This window comes from Chelonia mydas, chromosome 11 (assembly GCF_015237465.2).
Source record: "Chelonia mydas isolate rCheMyd1 chromosome 11, rCheMyd1.pri.v2, whole genome shotgun sequence".
Taxonomy (NCBI): Eukaryota; Metazoa; Chordata; order Testudines; family Cheloniidae; genus Chelonia; species Chelonia mydas.
The window spans coordinates 75,526,914-75,541,479 of NC_051251.2; the positions used below are offsets into that span (position 1 = coordinate 75,526,914).

General features: G+C 49.8%; 1 protein-coding gene across 1 annotated transcript in view; it reads left to right on the forward strand.

The window, feature by feature from the left end:
* COL6A1 (collagen type VI alpha 1 chain) overlaps window positions 1–14,566 on the forward strand; it is a 68,284-nt gene that overhangs the window by 44,424 nt on the left and 9,294 nt on the right. The window contains exons 21-29 of the mRNA XM_007066684.4: window positions 2,001–2,063; window positions 2,825–2,887; window positions 5,688–5,738; window positions 5,825–5,860; window positions 6,434–6,496; window positions 9,158–9,223; window positions 11,478–11,513; window positions 12,319–12,355; window positions 14,280–14,288. Coding sequence (XP_007066746.2) covers window positions 2,001–2,063; window positions 2,825–2,887; window positions 5,688–5,738; window positions 5,825–5,860; window positions 6,434–6,496; window positions 9,158–9,223; window positions 11,478–11,513; window positions 12,319–12,355; window positions 14,280–14,288 — 424 coding nt within the window. The remainder of the gene's footprint in view (window positions 1–2,000; window positions 2,064–2,824; window positions 2,888–5,687; window positions 5,739–5,824; window positions 5,861–6,433; window positions 6,497–9,157; window positions 9,224–11,477; window positions 11,514–12,318; window positions 12,356–14,279; window positions 14,289–14,566) is intronic.

Consider the following 14,566-nt stretch of genomic DNA (forward strand, 5'->3'; position numbering starts at 1 on the left):
TCCCATGCCTGAGCTATTCTCTTTAGGTGACAAATCTGAGGAACTGTCCCAGATTGAGGTGTCATTAGCGGAGGTTTTAGAACAAATTGATAACCCAAACAGTAATAAGTCACCAGGGCCAGATGATATCTAGAGCCTGGGCTGCTGACAAGCCACAAGCCAATGGCTGCAGGCCTTCCAGGTTCCTGTCACCTAACCTGACAGGCTGGTGGGGTTCTGGGTGCATGGGAAGCCCTGAGCCGTGGAACTCCCGGGCTCCCCATCAGGCCACCTGGCTATGGAGAATATAAAGTGGAACAGTTCCAGTAGGGGAGACTGACAAGCCCACCTCACAGAATAGCTTATAGCTTGATGGTTAAAGGATTCACCTGGGACGCCGCATTCATCACGCTCCCTAGAATGGGACATAACGGTGAGATCAATTGGCAATGTAGGCCTTTGAAAGGCGACTCTCCTAGCAGTGAGATGGGAACAAAGCTGTGATCACAACATATTATCTACAGACCTAGAAACGAAAGACTCCATTCCTCATCCCGGCTTTTACCTTACTGCGTCCTTGGGGCAGCACGAAGCTCTTGGCTGAGGCAGTGCCCGGTGATGCAAGCTGCTGCAGGTTGCTGGGCAAGGATGTGGCTGCCCAGCTGCAGAGAGGAAAGTACAGGCTTGTGCAGCCGGGCAAAAGCAAATGGCTATAAACTGGCCATCAACAATTTAGGCTTGAAATTAGGTGAAGGTTTCTAACCATCAGAGGAGTGAAGCTGTGAAACAGCCTCCAAAGGGGAGAAGTGGGGGCAAAAAACCTGACAGTGGGGGCAAAAAAAAGACTGGACTTGATAAGCTGACATAGGGGACGGTATGATGAGACTGTCTACAGTGGCATGTAGCTGATCTGCGACTGCTAGTAGCAAATATCTCCAGTGGTCGGTGATGGGACACTCTGAGTTACTACAGAGAATTAGTTCCCAAGTGTCTGGATGGTGGGTCTTGCCCACATGCTCAGGGTCTAATTGATGGCCATATTTGGGGTTGGGAAGGAATTTCCCCCCAGGTCAGATTGACAGAGACCCGGTAGGGTGTGGGGTTCGCCTTCCTCTGCAGCATGGGGTCACTTGTAGGTTTAAACAAGTATAAATGGTGAATTCTCTGCAACTTAAAGACCTTAAGTCATGATTTGAGGACTTCAGTAACTCCGCCAGAGGTTCGGGGTCTGGGTTACAGGAGTGGGTGAGTGAGGTTCTTTGGCCTGTGATGTGCCGGAGGTCAAACCAGATGATTGTAATGGTCCCTTCTGACCTTAAGATCTGTGAGTCTAAGAGACACAACACATAATAATGTGTATTATGTACGTTACCAAAGCCTGCACGGAAGAATGGCTTTTGCTGCCAGCAGAAAGGAATTAGAGGCCACAGTTTATATTAAGGTTCCATGTATAAATAGTGATATAAGCTTGTTCCTGACAGGAGTAGTATGTGTTATAGGTTGCTAGATTCAGAGCTCCCAAGACCTGAAGGGACCATTGTGGTCATCCAGTCTGACCGCCTGTATTTATAAATGGAAACCTCACTGTAAACTGTGACTCAGCTGGGCATGACCCATCAATGTGTAAGGGGTTCATCAGGCACCAGGCCTCACCCTGTGGGTCATGAAATGAAGAAATATTTCCCCACCCCGGTGAGCTAAATTTGGACGTGAATTGAAGCACCGTGAGGCCTGCAAGGGTGAAGTTTGGGAATGAGTCACCTGGCAGAATCTGGGCCGCCAGCCACCACATCCGTGACAGTGCAGAACTCAGCATTGCTGTCTTGCTGGATGCTCAGAATCCAAGGTGAGGTTTGTGATGTGGTGACCAGGGTCCAGCCCCGTAGCAGGATAGGGGGAATCACATTTCTGCACAAGCCAGGCACACAATGCGTGGGAGACAGCTATGCGTTCCTCCAGAGGAGCGTAACCAGCGAGACAGGGAAGAAATGAAACCTTCAGTTCTCTTTTTACTTTCACAGGGGGAGGTTGGTCCGATTGGACCCAAAGGGTACAGAGGAGACGAAGGACCCTTGGGACCTGAGGTTAGTGTTCTTTATCATTGTCTTGAAGGAAGGCATGGCTGTGTGATAGATAAACCAGAGAGCGGTGATCAAAAAAGGCTCTCTCTTCTGCCTCCCAATGGACAAGGTGCCTAGCCTTATGGATCTTGGAAAACCACGTGGAGCCCTTATAAACAGGAACAGAGAAGCTGGTTTTCCAAGACACACAGTAATTCACGTCCATGATGGGATGGTAGCATTTTAAATGCTTCTTCTTTAGTGTGGACCCACAGATCTCTAGGGTCAGTTTTCTGAGCAGAGCTGGTAGACAGTATAGCTACTCAGTAGGTGATTCTTATGAACAGCAGCCTGTCTACACTCTTTGATTTCTGCAATAAGAACATTACAGAATGTAGAGGAGGGGCCCTCTTAGAACACTAGTCTAACCTGACAAGCCCGGGTTGGATCGTTTCTACAGTGCACCTTGTGGGCTTTGTCTGGTCCTACTCCGGAATGGATCATCTGACAGGCCTGCGCCACTGCCCTGAGGAAAAGGGGGAACTGAAACAATGGCAAAGGTGCACAGTTTATGCCATGTGCTGTCCACAAATAAACAACTCCACTTGGAATATTGCAATGTTCCCGTTTGTATCCTTCAGCGCATCAGGGTTCTTCTAAGGTAGGAAGTGAGGGATCAAAATGTCACAGGAAAATGAAAGCAGCTGGTTTGCCTTTGAAAGGATCATTTGCTGTGCATTCATGTCCTTTACAATACGCTTGACCATTTCGCCCTCTCCCTTCAGGGCCTCAAAGGACCCCCTGGACCCACCGGATTGCCTGGAGACCCTGGCGTGATGGGTGAAAGGGTGAGTGGTATTTCGCAGTGGAATATGACATATGAAAAGTGGCTTACAACTGGTCGTGCTCAGCAAGAGGAACCCCCTCCCCCCCCGCCCCCTCCTTGGCTTCCCCAGCGTGACTGCTGAATGCTGTGCAGGAGTTCCCACTGGATACTCCCCTGTGGTCCCACGCACGATGCACATACACAGGGCTGATCTTCAGCTGGTGAAAATCAGCATCGTTCCATTGACTTAGCTGGAGATATGCTGAGTTACACCTGCTGGGGATCTGGCCTATTCATGCCAATGGTGTTACGTCTGAGTTACACCCGCTGGGGATCTGGCCCATGGAGTAGAGCCGCAGAATGGTAGACTCAGGCGGCAGGTGAAGCCCATTCTTGAGTCTGGCCTCCAGCTGTGCTGCATGGTATGTCAGGATGCTGGGGGAGAGGGATCCAAGCATAACATCTGCCAGCGGGGTGGGCATAGAGACTCTAGCAGGCCAGTGTACACACTTGGGTTTACTTTGTTCTTCAAATACATTCAGGCCCCGACAGAGACCAGCCTGGAACCCATTACTCTCAAGTCACACTCTGCAATTTGTGTCCCATGGTACCAAACGCACTTAGCATACTGGACCGGCTCCCCAGCTGGTGTGCTCCATCCATGTCAGTGGTGTTACACTGATTCCCGCCAGCTGAGGATCTTCACATGGGTCTCCCATTCTTGCCTGCTTTGTGTTTTCATCCCCCACCCCCGCTGCTTCATATTCATTTTGTATTGTGAATTCATTCATTGTCCTGCGAATGGTTGGAGCGGAATCCGTTGCTCTCCACAGAGAAGTTCAGAATATTGTGTCAGTGGAATGCTATAAACCCGTGTTATCATTTGGGTTTGCTTCTGTGGGTTTAGTTTCTATAGAGAAGAAATGAGCCATTACAAGCTCAGCCTCTGGTCCCAGAGACAGGCAGCTTTTCCTGTCAGTAGCTCAGCCACAAAACTCTCCTTGCTTCTCTGATCGCTTCTCTTCTGAACTTTTCCCGTCCCACTTCTCTGGTGTACATAGAACTGAAACCAGCATGCCTGTTACTTATTGTGTGGGCAACAGCACACTACTAGCTTGCAGCCTTCAGCTGGAGTTCCCTAAAGGATTTCTATTGCACAAGTCACTGCACTGCAATGGAGGTTCATTGCGGTAACAAGACTCATCCAATCCAGAGGAGAAAAAACAGCCCGTCTGGCCTACACATTTTCCAGTGGAAGTGGGATTAATTGTATGTCTATCATACTGTCGCTCGCCAGCCCTTTGAAAAGAGTCCTTTAACTACATCCTCCAGCTCTGCAGGCTGGAAGAGTCGTGCCTTCAATACACACTTCAGTAGAGGACCCAGAGGTCTAAAATATCAGTCTTCTGTTAAAGCTGCTGGTTCATCTATTGGGGTGTGTATATATAACGCACGTGTATTAGTGTCTTGGCTGCACCCTCTTTCCAATGGCCAGATCCCTTATGCCTGATCTCTGAAATGTCCCCATCACAGTGAAACTCCAGTGGAGGAAAAGGAGATCTTTGTGCCTTTCCCACTTGCCGGCCCCCGCTGCCGCTCTCCCTTTTACTTCAGGAATAAAGAGCAGGCGCTCGTGCGGCTTGAGATACTGAAGAGACAGATGACGATTGGAGGTGGAGAGGGAGTTAGAGGAGTAACCCCGCCCCCAGCCTCTCTGCTACGCTCAGAAGCTTTAAAAAGGACCAGCTCCCTCCGCGTTTGCGGATGGGGCTATAGCACTGAGTATGTGTGTGAATGTGGGGGCAGGTTTCTGCCCCAGGAGAGATGAGGCAGGAAAAATTATATTTAACTTGACTGAATATGAATTGTGGTGGCTCCTAAACAATGGCCCTATAAAAATAGCATTGGGGGCATCCGTGCCTATTCTGTGTGGCTCCAGATCACACACACTCAACGTACAGGTAGAAAGGTGTTTTCTTTTCTTCCGTCAGCACTGTGAAATCAGGCTGGAGTTTGACAGTCAAGCTGCAGTCCCACCAACAAGAGAGGGAGACGTAGCTAACAATTCCATTACAGATGCTGCACCCCAGGAGAATCCAGCACGGCTTCTCACAGCTCTGCATTGCAAATAGGAACCAACTGGAGTCCAAACTCACTGCAGATAGGAAAATGAGCAGATCTTTTCAGCGGGGAGATGCCGTCATGTCACAGTCACTTTTCTGATCTTAATGACACATTAAGCATTTTTGGGTGGTCATCTCAAGAAGATAAAGAGCATCTTTAATGATATGCAACCTGGAAAAACTCTTTCTATCTCTATATTGATCCTGTCTCTTGCCGCACATCATCTTTATATTTCATTACCACTTTGAGGGTCTAGTAAAGCTCTGATTTCCATGTCACGCCCTTTTACAAAGCACAAGCTGTGCACATGGTGATTGTAATGGGTTCATTGTAGTTGTGGACAAGATTTAAGAGCTTCCACTTAGAAGTGGCTACTAAAGCTTGTGATTCATATGCCTAATGACAATTGGTACAGGGGAGAAACCAGCAGGATGTATTGATAGTTGGCCCATCATTGAGGACTTTCACTTTATTCATCACGACTGTGCCTCTAGGGAAGGCCCGGAGGAATGTGGTAGGGTTCTGACCTGCGAGTGTCCCATCCCAGTGAGAAGTTATGGGCTCTGTTGAATAGCAGGAGAATGTGTGAACACCATGCTGTGGGGGAATGGCTGCCTGCTAGGGAATGTGGGACATGCGGATAAGTGAACTAATTGGTTTGGCTTTGACACCTCACTTATTTTTGCTCTTCCCACTAGGGAGCAGACGGCATTCCAGGAAATGGCACAGATGGTTTCCCGGGCTTCCCAGTAAGTTACACAGAAAATTTTTACGCAATAATTTAACAGTATTTCTATTCCTCTGATTTAACGCACTGTCTTCCCTTCCCCCTCAGGGCTATCCAGGCGACAGAGGAAACCCTGGTGCGAATGTAAGTCTGCCTCCGTCTCTCCTACAGGGCTACATAATACAAAACTGCCTGCGCAGTACATCCTGGTGATGGCCCTTCTCATTGTTCACCGCTGGCCACTTCGCTCCAGAGCCCGTTGGCTGACCGTGCTCTGAAATGGGCTTCCCAGCGCTGGCTGGCCAGCCCTGCTCATCCCGAAGGCCTTGTTTCCAAAAGGTTGGGATGTCCCCTGCTACCCCCGTACCTGTGCTGTGTGGGCATCTTTAGCTATAGACAGGCTTTGTATGGGTTTCCCTTTCTGGGGCAACTCGTAATAACTTGGGGAGGGGGGTTGCAAAAGCTGATGGAATCGCTGGCATGTGTTACGAGGTTACCTCCGTATGGGCTGTATGGTAACTTATGCCAAGAAAGAAGGTCTCTGTCTCGATGACACACTTTTATTGTAACTCAGCATCAAGAAATAAAGACCAGCTGTGACTCCTCAGGGATGTCTGCTCTGGTAGCTTGTTCTCACGCTTGCTGTAGGCGAGGGAGGACGCTTGTTGCTCTAATGCCTGGCTTTTAATTCGCAGTGTTATTGGTGTCGTTTTTCAGGGCACTAGAGGCTATCCTGGTCCCAAGGGCGATGAAGGAGAAGCAGGAGACCCTGGGAATGATGTGAGTGCAGAAGGAGGCTGGTATCACTTTCTTTTTAAAGCTGAATCGTTCCCCCCGGCGGGGGAATCCAGAGGCCTTGCTCCTGTTCTAAATTATTGGTGCAGCCTGCTGCAGTGCTGTAAAGCTCCCCAGTCTGCGGAGTGCAGTTTGCCCAGGTGGTAACTACCCTGTTAAAGGGTTATGGGGGAGGATGGCAGGGAGGTCATAGCTCCAGATCTGTTTGATTTGTTTTCCATAAGAGCAACACTGTGAATGCAGCCTGGAGCCCTGGTGTCCGGTGTTCCTCTTTAGTTTGCTGGCCCAGAGCAAAGGACAGATAACAAGGGGCTCTGGAGCTGATGCCAAAGGCGAAGTCCCTGACCATAAGTCTGAATGGAGGACAGGCTCGGCTAGCATACCCTGAGGGCCCTGTGGCCCGGGAGAAGCAGGTAGCTGACAGACTTTGGGACTCCTGCTCTCTCTGCTGGGCAGCGGCTGGGAACATTGCCATGCGGTCTAAGTCCTCAGGTACCCCAGTGCAAGTGGAGCTTTTCCAAGCACTTGTGAGTGAAGAACCGTGAAGCAGTACGAACACCTCGTAAGCTGCAGCCGCTGCCTGCCCAGCCATTCATAGCAAAGCCATTACCCATGTCCTAGCTAGAACATCCACAGAAAAAGTTCGTCAGGTGGAGATAAGCTTCTTGCGTGGCCCATTGTGTTTGTTGATGCGCCATCAACATGAATACGCCAGTGGTTCCCAAGCAGGAGTACATGTACCCCAGGGGATACGCAGAGGTCTTCCGGGGGTACATCAGCTCATCTAGAGATTCGCCTAGTTTTACAACAGGCTACATGAAAAGCACTAGCGAAGTCGGCACAAACTCAGATTTTATGCAATGACTTGTTTATACTGCTCTACATACTCTATACACTGAAATGTAAGTACAGTATTTATATTCCAACGATTTATTTTATAATTATATGGTAAAAATGAGAAAGTCAGCAATTGCTCAGTAATAGCGCGCTGTGACACTTTCGTATTTTTATCTCTGATTTTGTAAGCTGGTAGTTTTTAAGTGACATGAAACCAGGTGGTACACTGGACAAATCAGACTCCTGAAAGGGGTACCGTCGTCTGGAAAGGTTGAGAGCCAGGGGTCAATGTGAGGAGCTGAAGGTAGCTATCCCTTGGGCTGCTAGACTAACTGTCAGCAGCCGCAGCAGAGACTGAAATTCAGCCCATCAGGAGCAAGCTGGACATGGCAGGGGTGTTTATGGGTTCAGAGGCCAGTGAGAAGGTTGGTTTGTGACAAGGTCCACACGCCCAGTCAGCACAATCAGGGGCGCTTTCCCCGAGCCAGAGATGAGAAAGCACTGGAGGCGAAAGCATTAACCCCGGCTGGTGCCAGCAGGGTGCTCAGCCCAGGAGCTCAGCAACAGCCAGGCAGCCCCTCTCCCAAGGGTCCCTTCGCTCCCCGCCATGGGCAGGACAGAGAAAGCAGATCATGCTTCAGATTCATTTGCTTTTCCCCCATGGGGCCTGTTTTCCATCTCTAAGGACAAGCTTCAGAAAGCAGCCTGGCCAGAAAGAAAATGCCCAGGCTGACAGAGCAGAGCCTTCGCCCTGGCTGTGGCCACTATTTCTATGCAGGTATTTAAGAGGCACCCCTCCAAGGCCCAGAGGACATGTGCAAATCATTTCAAAATACACACACACTTCCATCTGGCCTGCTGGCTACATCGGACATGCCAGATTTACTAGGAGACATTGTACAGTCAGGACTGGTGTCTCCCATGGATCTGCCCTCTCATGACTTGTTTTTCACTGTGGAAGTTATCAAGTAGCTTTAATCCTACTGCCATGGGCCTTCGGTGCTACAGTTTAGTTTGGTTATCAACCTCATCTCTCATGCATCAATTTCAAATTGCACTGGGCTAAACGTTGGTGAGGATTGGGGCAGCTGCTGTCAGTCAGACTGATCTGGGGGAATGTGCTTTTGCAAATCTGACTTCAGCAGTTTGGTTGATCTAGAGTAGTCAGAGGTTATGCGGGGAAAGCTGAGGAGCCAATCCTGCACCCCTTCCTCATTCAATTTACCTCACTGTCTTCACTGGGGCTACTCACACAAGGATTACTTGTGGCATCAAGAGATATAGACACTGGCCCTAATTAGTGCATGCTCCTGTTGGTATAACTTGAACTTTGCCATGTTGGTGTTAGTCTATTCCACAGTTATAGCAGCACAATAATAACTGACAGGGGACAACTTGTGTCGCCCATGTGCTATAAATCTACTCGTGTGAGTGCTCGCCAGTGCCAGTAGGAGGGCGTCCTGTAGGTAATATGCTGGCCTTCTTTGGAAATGGACTCCACCGGCCATGGTTTGGCCATTGGTTTTAAAAACACAATCCAGACTTGGGGCTTTTGCAGTGGTCTTTCAAAAGTCCTTGTTTTGGTGTATTCTTAGTTGGCAACAGAAATCACATATCATTTAATCGAGATAATAATGCTGCGTGTCTGAAAGTGGAAAGTACTCTATAAAACGCTACCAGGGTGGGTGATGTGTGGGGCCAAAGTCAGTCATAGCTCCCGAAGTCCCACGAACGATCCCGGTAACCCAGCAGAGCTGACAATGCCACTGCAGTCTCGTCCCTCAGTAATGGCACGTTCTTTTCTTCCAGAATCCCAACCCTGGTCCCAAAGGCGTGAAAGGGGCCAAGGGTCACCGAGGCGCAGAAGGCCCCCCGGTAAGTAACCCAGCTCTGTGAAAGAGTTTGTATTGAAAAGCACAGCAGACTGGAGGGAGCAGAGCACCGAGGAGCTAGGGCCACTGGGAGCTTTCTGATCTGCTCTTCTGACCCGCTTGTGGTGAACTGCAGGCCAGTTTGACAGAGATTGTTGTGTCCAGTTTTGAACCCGGTTGTGAGCGCCTGAAGCCCTGAGCAGTGACAGAGCTCTATGAACTCTATAACAGACATTCGAAGCGGCGTTTAGCGAAATTTTGAATGTCGGTCCCACAGGAAATTCCAGTATTTCCACAATTGTTTGCGTCCCAAATTGTGACGAAATATTGAAATATCAAAAATTTTCACAAAACACACTATTCTGAAAAATTTTGATTCAGAACTGTCTCAACATTTCTTTCCAGCATTGTCGATCACAACGAATCATTGAGACATTCCCAGAATAGAAACATTTTATTTCAGTTTGCAAACTGACTAGAAACACTTCGGTGCAACATTAAACCACGTTTCACCATTTTTGCGCATTGCCTCATGGGAGTTGTCATTTGGGAGCCTGATGCCTCCATTATCCCCTATGGGCCATTCCCTGGTTGTACTGCAGCTCCCAGGATGCACCCACAGTCTTGCAACTCCAGTGATATACCACACAGTTTAGTCAGTGGAGAGTCTGCACTGTCTCATAAGAGATGTCCGCCTGCGAGCCCCACCCATAGGAGAGAATAGGGGCTTGAAATACAACTCCCAGGAGGCATACACCACAATAAGGAATGTAGTTTAATGTTGAACGGACTCAAAATGGAATGCTTTGGGTCAGGTCAGCAAAATGAGTTTGTGCTGAAAACTTGGGGTTTTGGGTTGAACCTGTCAGAAGCCAAATAGTTTGTTACGTTACTTGCAACAGAAAAACAGTGGGTTTTGGCAAAGTTGAAATTTTCTCATAGAACATTTCAGTGAAGCAGAAACTACATTTTGAGTAGTTTCCCTCAGAGAAAACCATCCCAGTGGAAAACTCCCTCAGAGAAAACCATCCCAGTGGAAAATTCCACCCAGGGCTAACTGTACGTTGTGCATGAATTCTACCATGTTGCTGCACCGACAGATCACAGCGGGGCCACTGTTATACCACACATGCCCAAACACATCCAGTTCAGTTTTCCATGTGCCTATGGCAACCTCACAGTGACTCTGATGGGTAAAATAAATGTCTCCTTTTCCCCTGGGCAAGCAGATTCTCTACTGAAGAGGAGAATTCAGACGGAGGCCAGTGAAGATGGGATATAGACCCTTGCCTGAATTAGCCAATGCTATAATGCAGAACTTGCCTCCACTAGGGCATCTGAGCCCAGCTGATAAATACAGCCTGTGGGAGGGTGATGAGAGCCAAGGGCCCAACTCCTTACTTGCCCTGCCATCCTGGGAAAATGAGCAAAACTCTCCCAAAGCTGAATGCTGGTGTTTGCAGCCCCTGCGCCCACGGTGCCCTGGCATTCATGGGGCCCAGAGGTGGCCCCGAATATCTTCTCGCGTCAAGGTCCTGAGCAGAGACCAGGCTCTTGCAGTGCGGCCCGCGAGGTGGCTAGGGGAGGTCAGCACTGTACCCCCGCCTGGGGCTGGTCTCCAGGAGTTTTGCACAGCCTTGTCTCTACTGTGTTTGTACAGCTGGAGAGCTAATTCGACATTGGGGATCCCAAAGGAGCCCAATCCTTGGGCAGGGCAGGCTAGCCAGTGACCTGCCCCGGGGCAACGGGAGGGGCTGCTGCTGCTCCGTGGTCAAGCTCCGGCCACTGGCAAAGTGGTACCACGAGACTCGGAAGCATGCCCAGCCCTAGCTGGCCACTGGCTCTGATGTCAGGGGGAGAGGGAGGAGGGTGCCATGGCTCTGACAGAGATGGAGGGGACGTTCCCTCCCACCGCAGAAACGCCGCTCTTTTTAGCAGTGCATTTCTGGCCTCGTCTGGCGAATGTGGATAAGGCTGGTGCACAGAAGCTGGGAGCTGCCACAGCAAATGGCTCCTCATTACACAGCTGGAGTGGTTTGGGAAAGAGCTTCTGATGATTTACCTTGTGGCTTGGCTCCATGGGCCTGCTCAGACAGGCAGATGGACCTGCTCAGAGCTCAGCTCCAGCAGCTGAGTCCTGGGAGCGACGCTACTTTTCCAGACTCTGCTCTGTGTGGTTTAACAGCAGATAGTCTGGAGAGAACTGCAGAAAGCTCTGGCTCCTCTCTTACCCGTCTTTTCAATGCTTGGTTTGACAGGGACCTCCCGGACCCCCAGGGCCTACAGGACCAGATGTGAGTGACACCGATTGTGTGCACTGCTTGCTTTCCTTCTCTGTCTTCCAGCTGCCCTGTGCTATGGCTTGAGGGGAACCATGTTCCTTTAGAAGGTTCTTAGACAGCAGCATGTGCAGGGCAAGTCCCCAGTAGGGCTGTGTAAACTCCAGGGCTTATCCAGAAGGAGGCCAAACCCAGTTGTGTCTTCCTCCCCGCATGCCCTCCCAGTAATTCCAATCGGTCTTTTCCACCAGTCTGAAGCCCTGTGTTTTGTTGGGACCCAGCAGCTGTAAGGGCCTGGGTTTCCTCCCACTGAGGAGGGTACAACAACCATATACCTCACCCCTTAGCATCAATGTGGGTTCCATGAAACCTGCCCACTGTAATAGAACTGGCAGCCTTTGACTGTGATTTCACAGAGATTAATGACTTCTTGGTACACTAATGAGCTTGTCGCATATGCTGCGATTGGGACACTACTTCTGCTCCACTCGCTGCCAGAGAGGGGAGGGAGCGGCCAGACGTGTCCAGGGTGTAAGATCCATTGCTGCAGTGATAAAGCAAGATGGAAACGGCCACATAGTCTCTGCCATTGGCCTGTGCAACAGATCTTATCGCTTTTCTCCAGAGCGGTGACGATCACCTGCTGTGGACTCAGAAATGCCCCCTGCAGCTCATTCCCCTTTCGGCTGTCTAGCAGATGCCCAGGCTGCAGGTGCAGCCGTCTGTGATGCTCACACAGGGCAGCGGTCGCTCCTGGCAGGGCAGGGGCGGGAGTCAGTCTGCACCTGGCCCTTCAGCATTTCTTTTCCTTTCTTTTCAGGAATGTGAAATTTTAGACATCATCATGAAAATGTGCTGTGAGTATCCCACTCCTGGTCGGTCTGGGAAGGCAGGCAGCCTGCCAAGCCAGCTAGCCACCTGCAAGGCCTTGATCTGGGACTGGCCCCTGGGTAGTGACCTGCCAGACAAGCCCACATGATGGCCAGTGTTGCTGCAGGGAAACCCCCGTGGAAAGAGAGAAATGTCTTAAACAGATTCTTGCCTGAGGTGAAAACCTGAGCAAAGCCCAGGGAAGCGTGGCGCGTGCCCTGCTCCTGAGCCGCGGCAGCCGTGCTGCATCGTGAGCCCATGCTGGCCACCCCAGTGCACGGCAGAGCACAGCTCTGTCCCCCTGGGGTTGAAGGGAGCCTGGGGCCAGTGCGCCTGCCTCTGGGTGGACCCCGCAGTGCCCACGTGCTGCCAGAGTAGAGCCCAAAGCCCATTATTTGGCGCATATCCGCTCAGACCCGCTCCTGTGCCCAAAGCAGACGGAGAACGACCCCAGGGTGGCAGGTCAGCCATCCTGGTGTGCCAGCCAGTCCCCTGACAGCATTGGGGCGTGAGGGCCCTGCTTTCAGACCCTCGTCCTCCACTTAGCTGGGTGGAGTGAAATGGCACAGGTGGAAAATCTAGGCATCGCTACTTTATCAAGGAGTCACCCATGGTGATTCCAGCTTCTGCCACTTGTCACCCACAATGAACCATGGGACTAGTCACTGCAGAACGGTCAGAGATGGGGAAGCAGGCACCATTCCTGTCCAGCATGCCAGAGGGTCTGGCAAATCAGCCCTGGTCTAATACTATCTGCAGCTGGGAGAGCATCTGAAAATGCAGGCACTCACACTTGTATACTGCCCTCCGTAAGGCAACCCCTGTGCCACCCAGACTGTCAGGGCTTGATTTTTAATGCCTTGTGTGCAAAGGCATGTGTAATTTACACATACCATTTTTGCAACTGCATGTGCACATCAGGTATTTGGTGGTGGCCAGTGAGACACGTGCAAATACCTGAATTGCACATGCAAACACTGGATTTGTGCGTGCTCCTGGTAACTGCACATACAAATTATGTGCACATCTTTGCATGTATTTTTGAATGCCTCTGACTTTGAAAATCAAGCCCTTAATATTTTTCATTAAAAAAGGGATTTAACATCTCCTACTGTGACTACCAGAGAGTATGATGCTGTTTGCCTTTCATGTAGTGCTCAGTTACCCTGGCCAGCAAGGGATTCACAGTGTTTGGGGAGCTGAGTTTGCAGTCTGCACCCTGACTGACAATTGCTTCATCTTTCTGGGTTTATCCTTTATTTATATTTTTAAAAGTAATAAATCACTGTACCTAGGAAAGGAACTTGGCCAAGTAAATTGTTTCAAACCTTCTAATACCTAATGCATCCAAACCTGCAGAATGTGATAAGAGACGCTATCTACAGTGTTTGGGAAAGTTTTCAGTGCATGGTGACAGCATGGGTTTGGTTTTTTTAAATTTGAACTAACATTTTCCAGCCCATATTCAGCACAAGTAAGCAGGATTCCTTGTACACAGTCTATTCTAAAACCTCCTCTTCTGTTTAGAAAATGATTGGCCAGTCCACTGAATTGCAGACGTGTTTGGGTACTCCCTGAAAGATTCTGTTTTGGTATCATCTGGTAGTAATTTATTCTCCACACACATTCCCTGAGGCTCGTCAATCTTTTCATTAAAACCCCTCTTGTCTAGCTGGTGCTTAGGCCTGCTGCGGAACGTGCACGTTCTGAACCTAGGAGATGTTTTGAAATGCACCAGATGTGAGGGAAGCACTGAATGGAGACACTGTAATTTTGCTATGTCCTTGTGTCCATCACTCATGCTGTAATATTTCATGGCAGCTCTTGCAGTTGTACTGCCTGAGTTATTGTGGGGAAGAACATTCAGTACACTCTGCTTTAACTTTCTCTCTCTCTCTCCCTTTCTTCCAGCTTGCTGCGGTGAGTGTCACTTTACAAACTCTTTGGGAATGTTTCCTGGTTCTTTTGCTTCTTTCCATCCCACCTCCTTCCTGCTCCAGTACTTGAAGCCACAGTAACTAGCCAGGCAATTCAGTCTGGTCGTGCCGAAAGAGCTCAGAGAACACAGCCTCAGAACCAGGCAGGAATTGTAGCAGGGAAAGCTTGAGGGCCTCCGGCACTCGTAATAAGGAGGCCAGCATGCATCTGTGCTGTATCTCTAGAAGATAACTGTCCAGATGACCCATGGCCAGCAATGC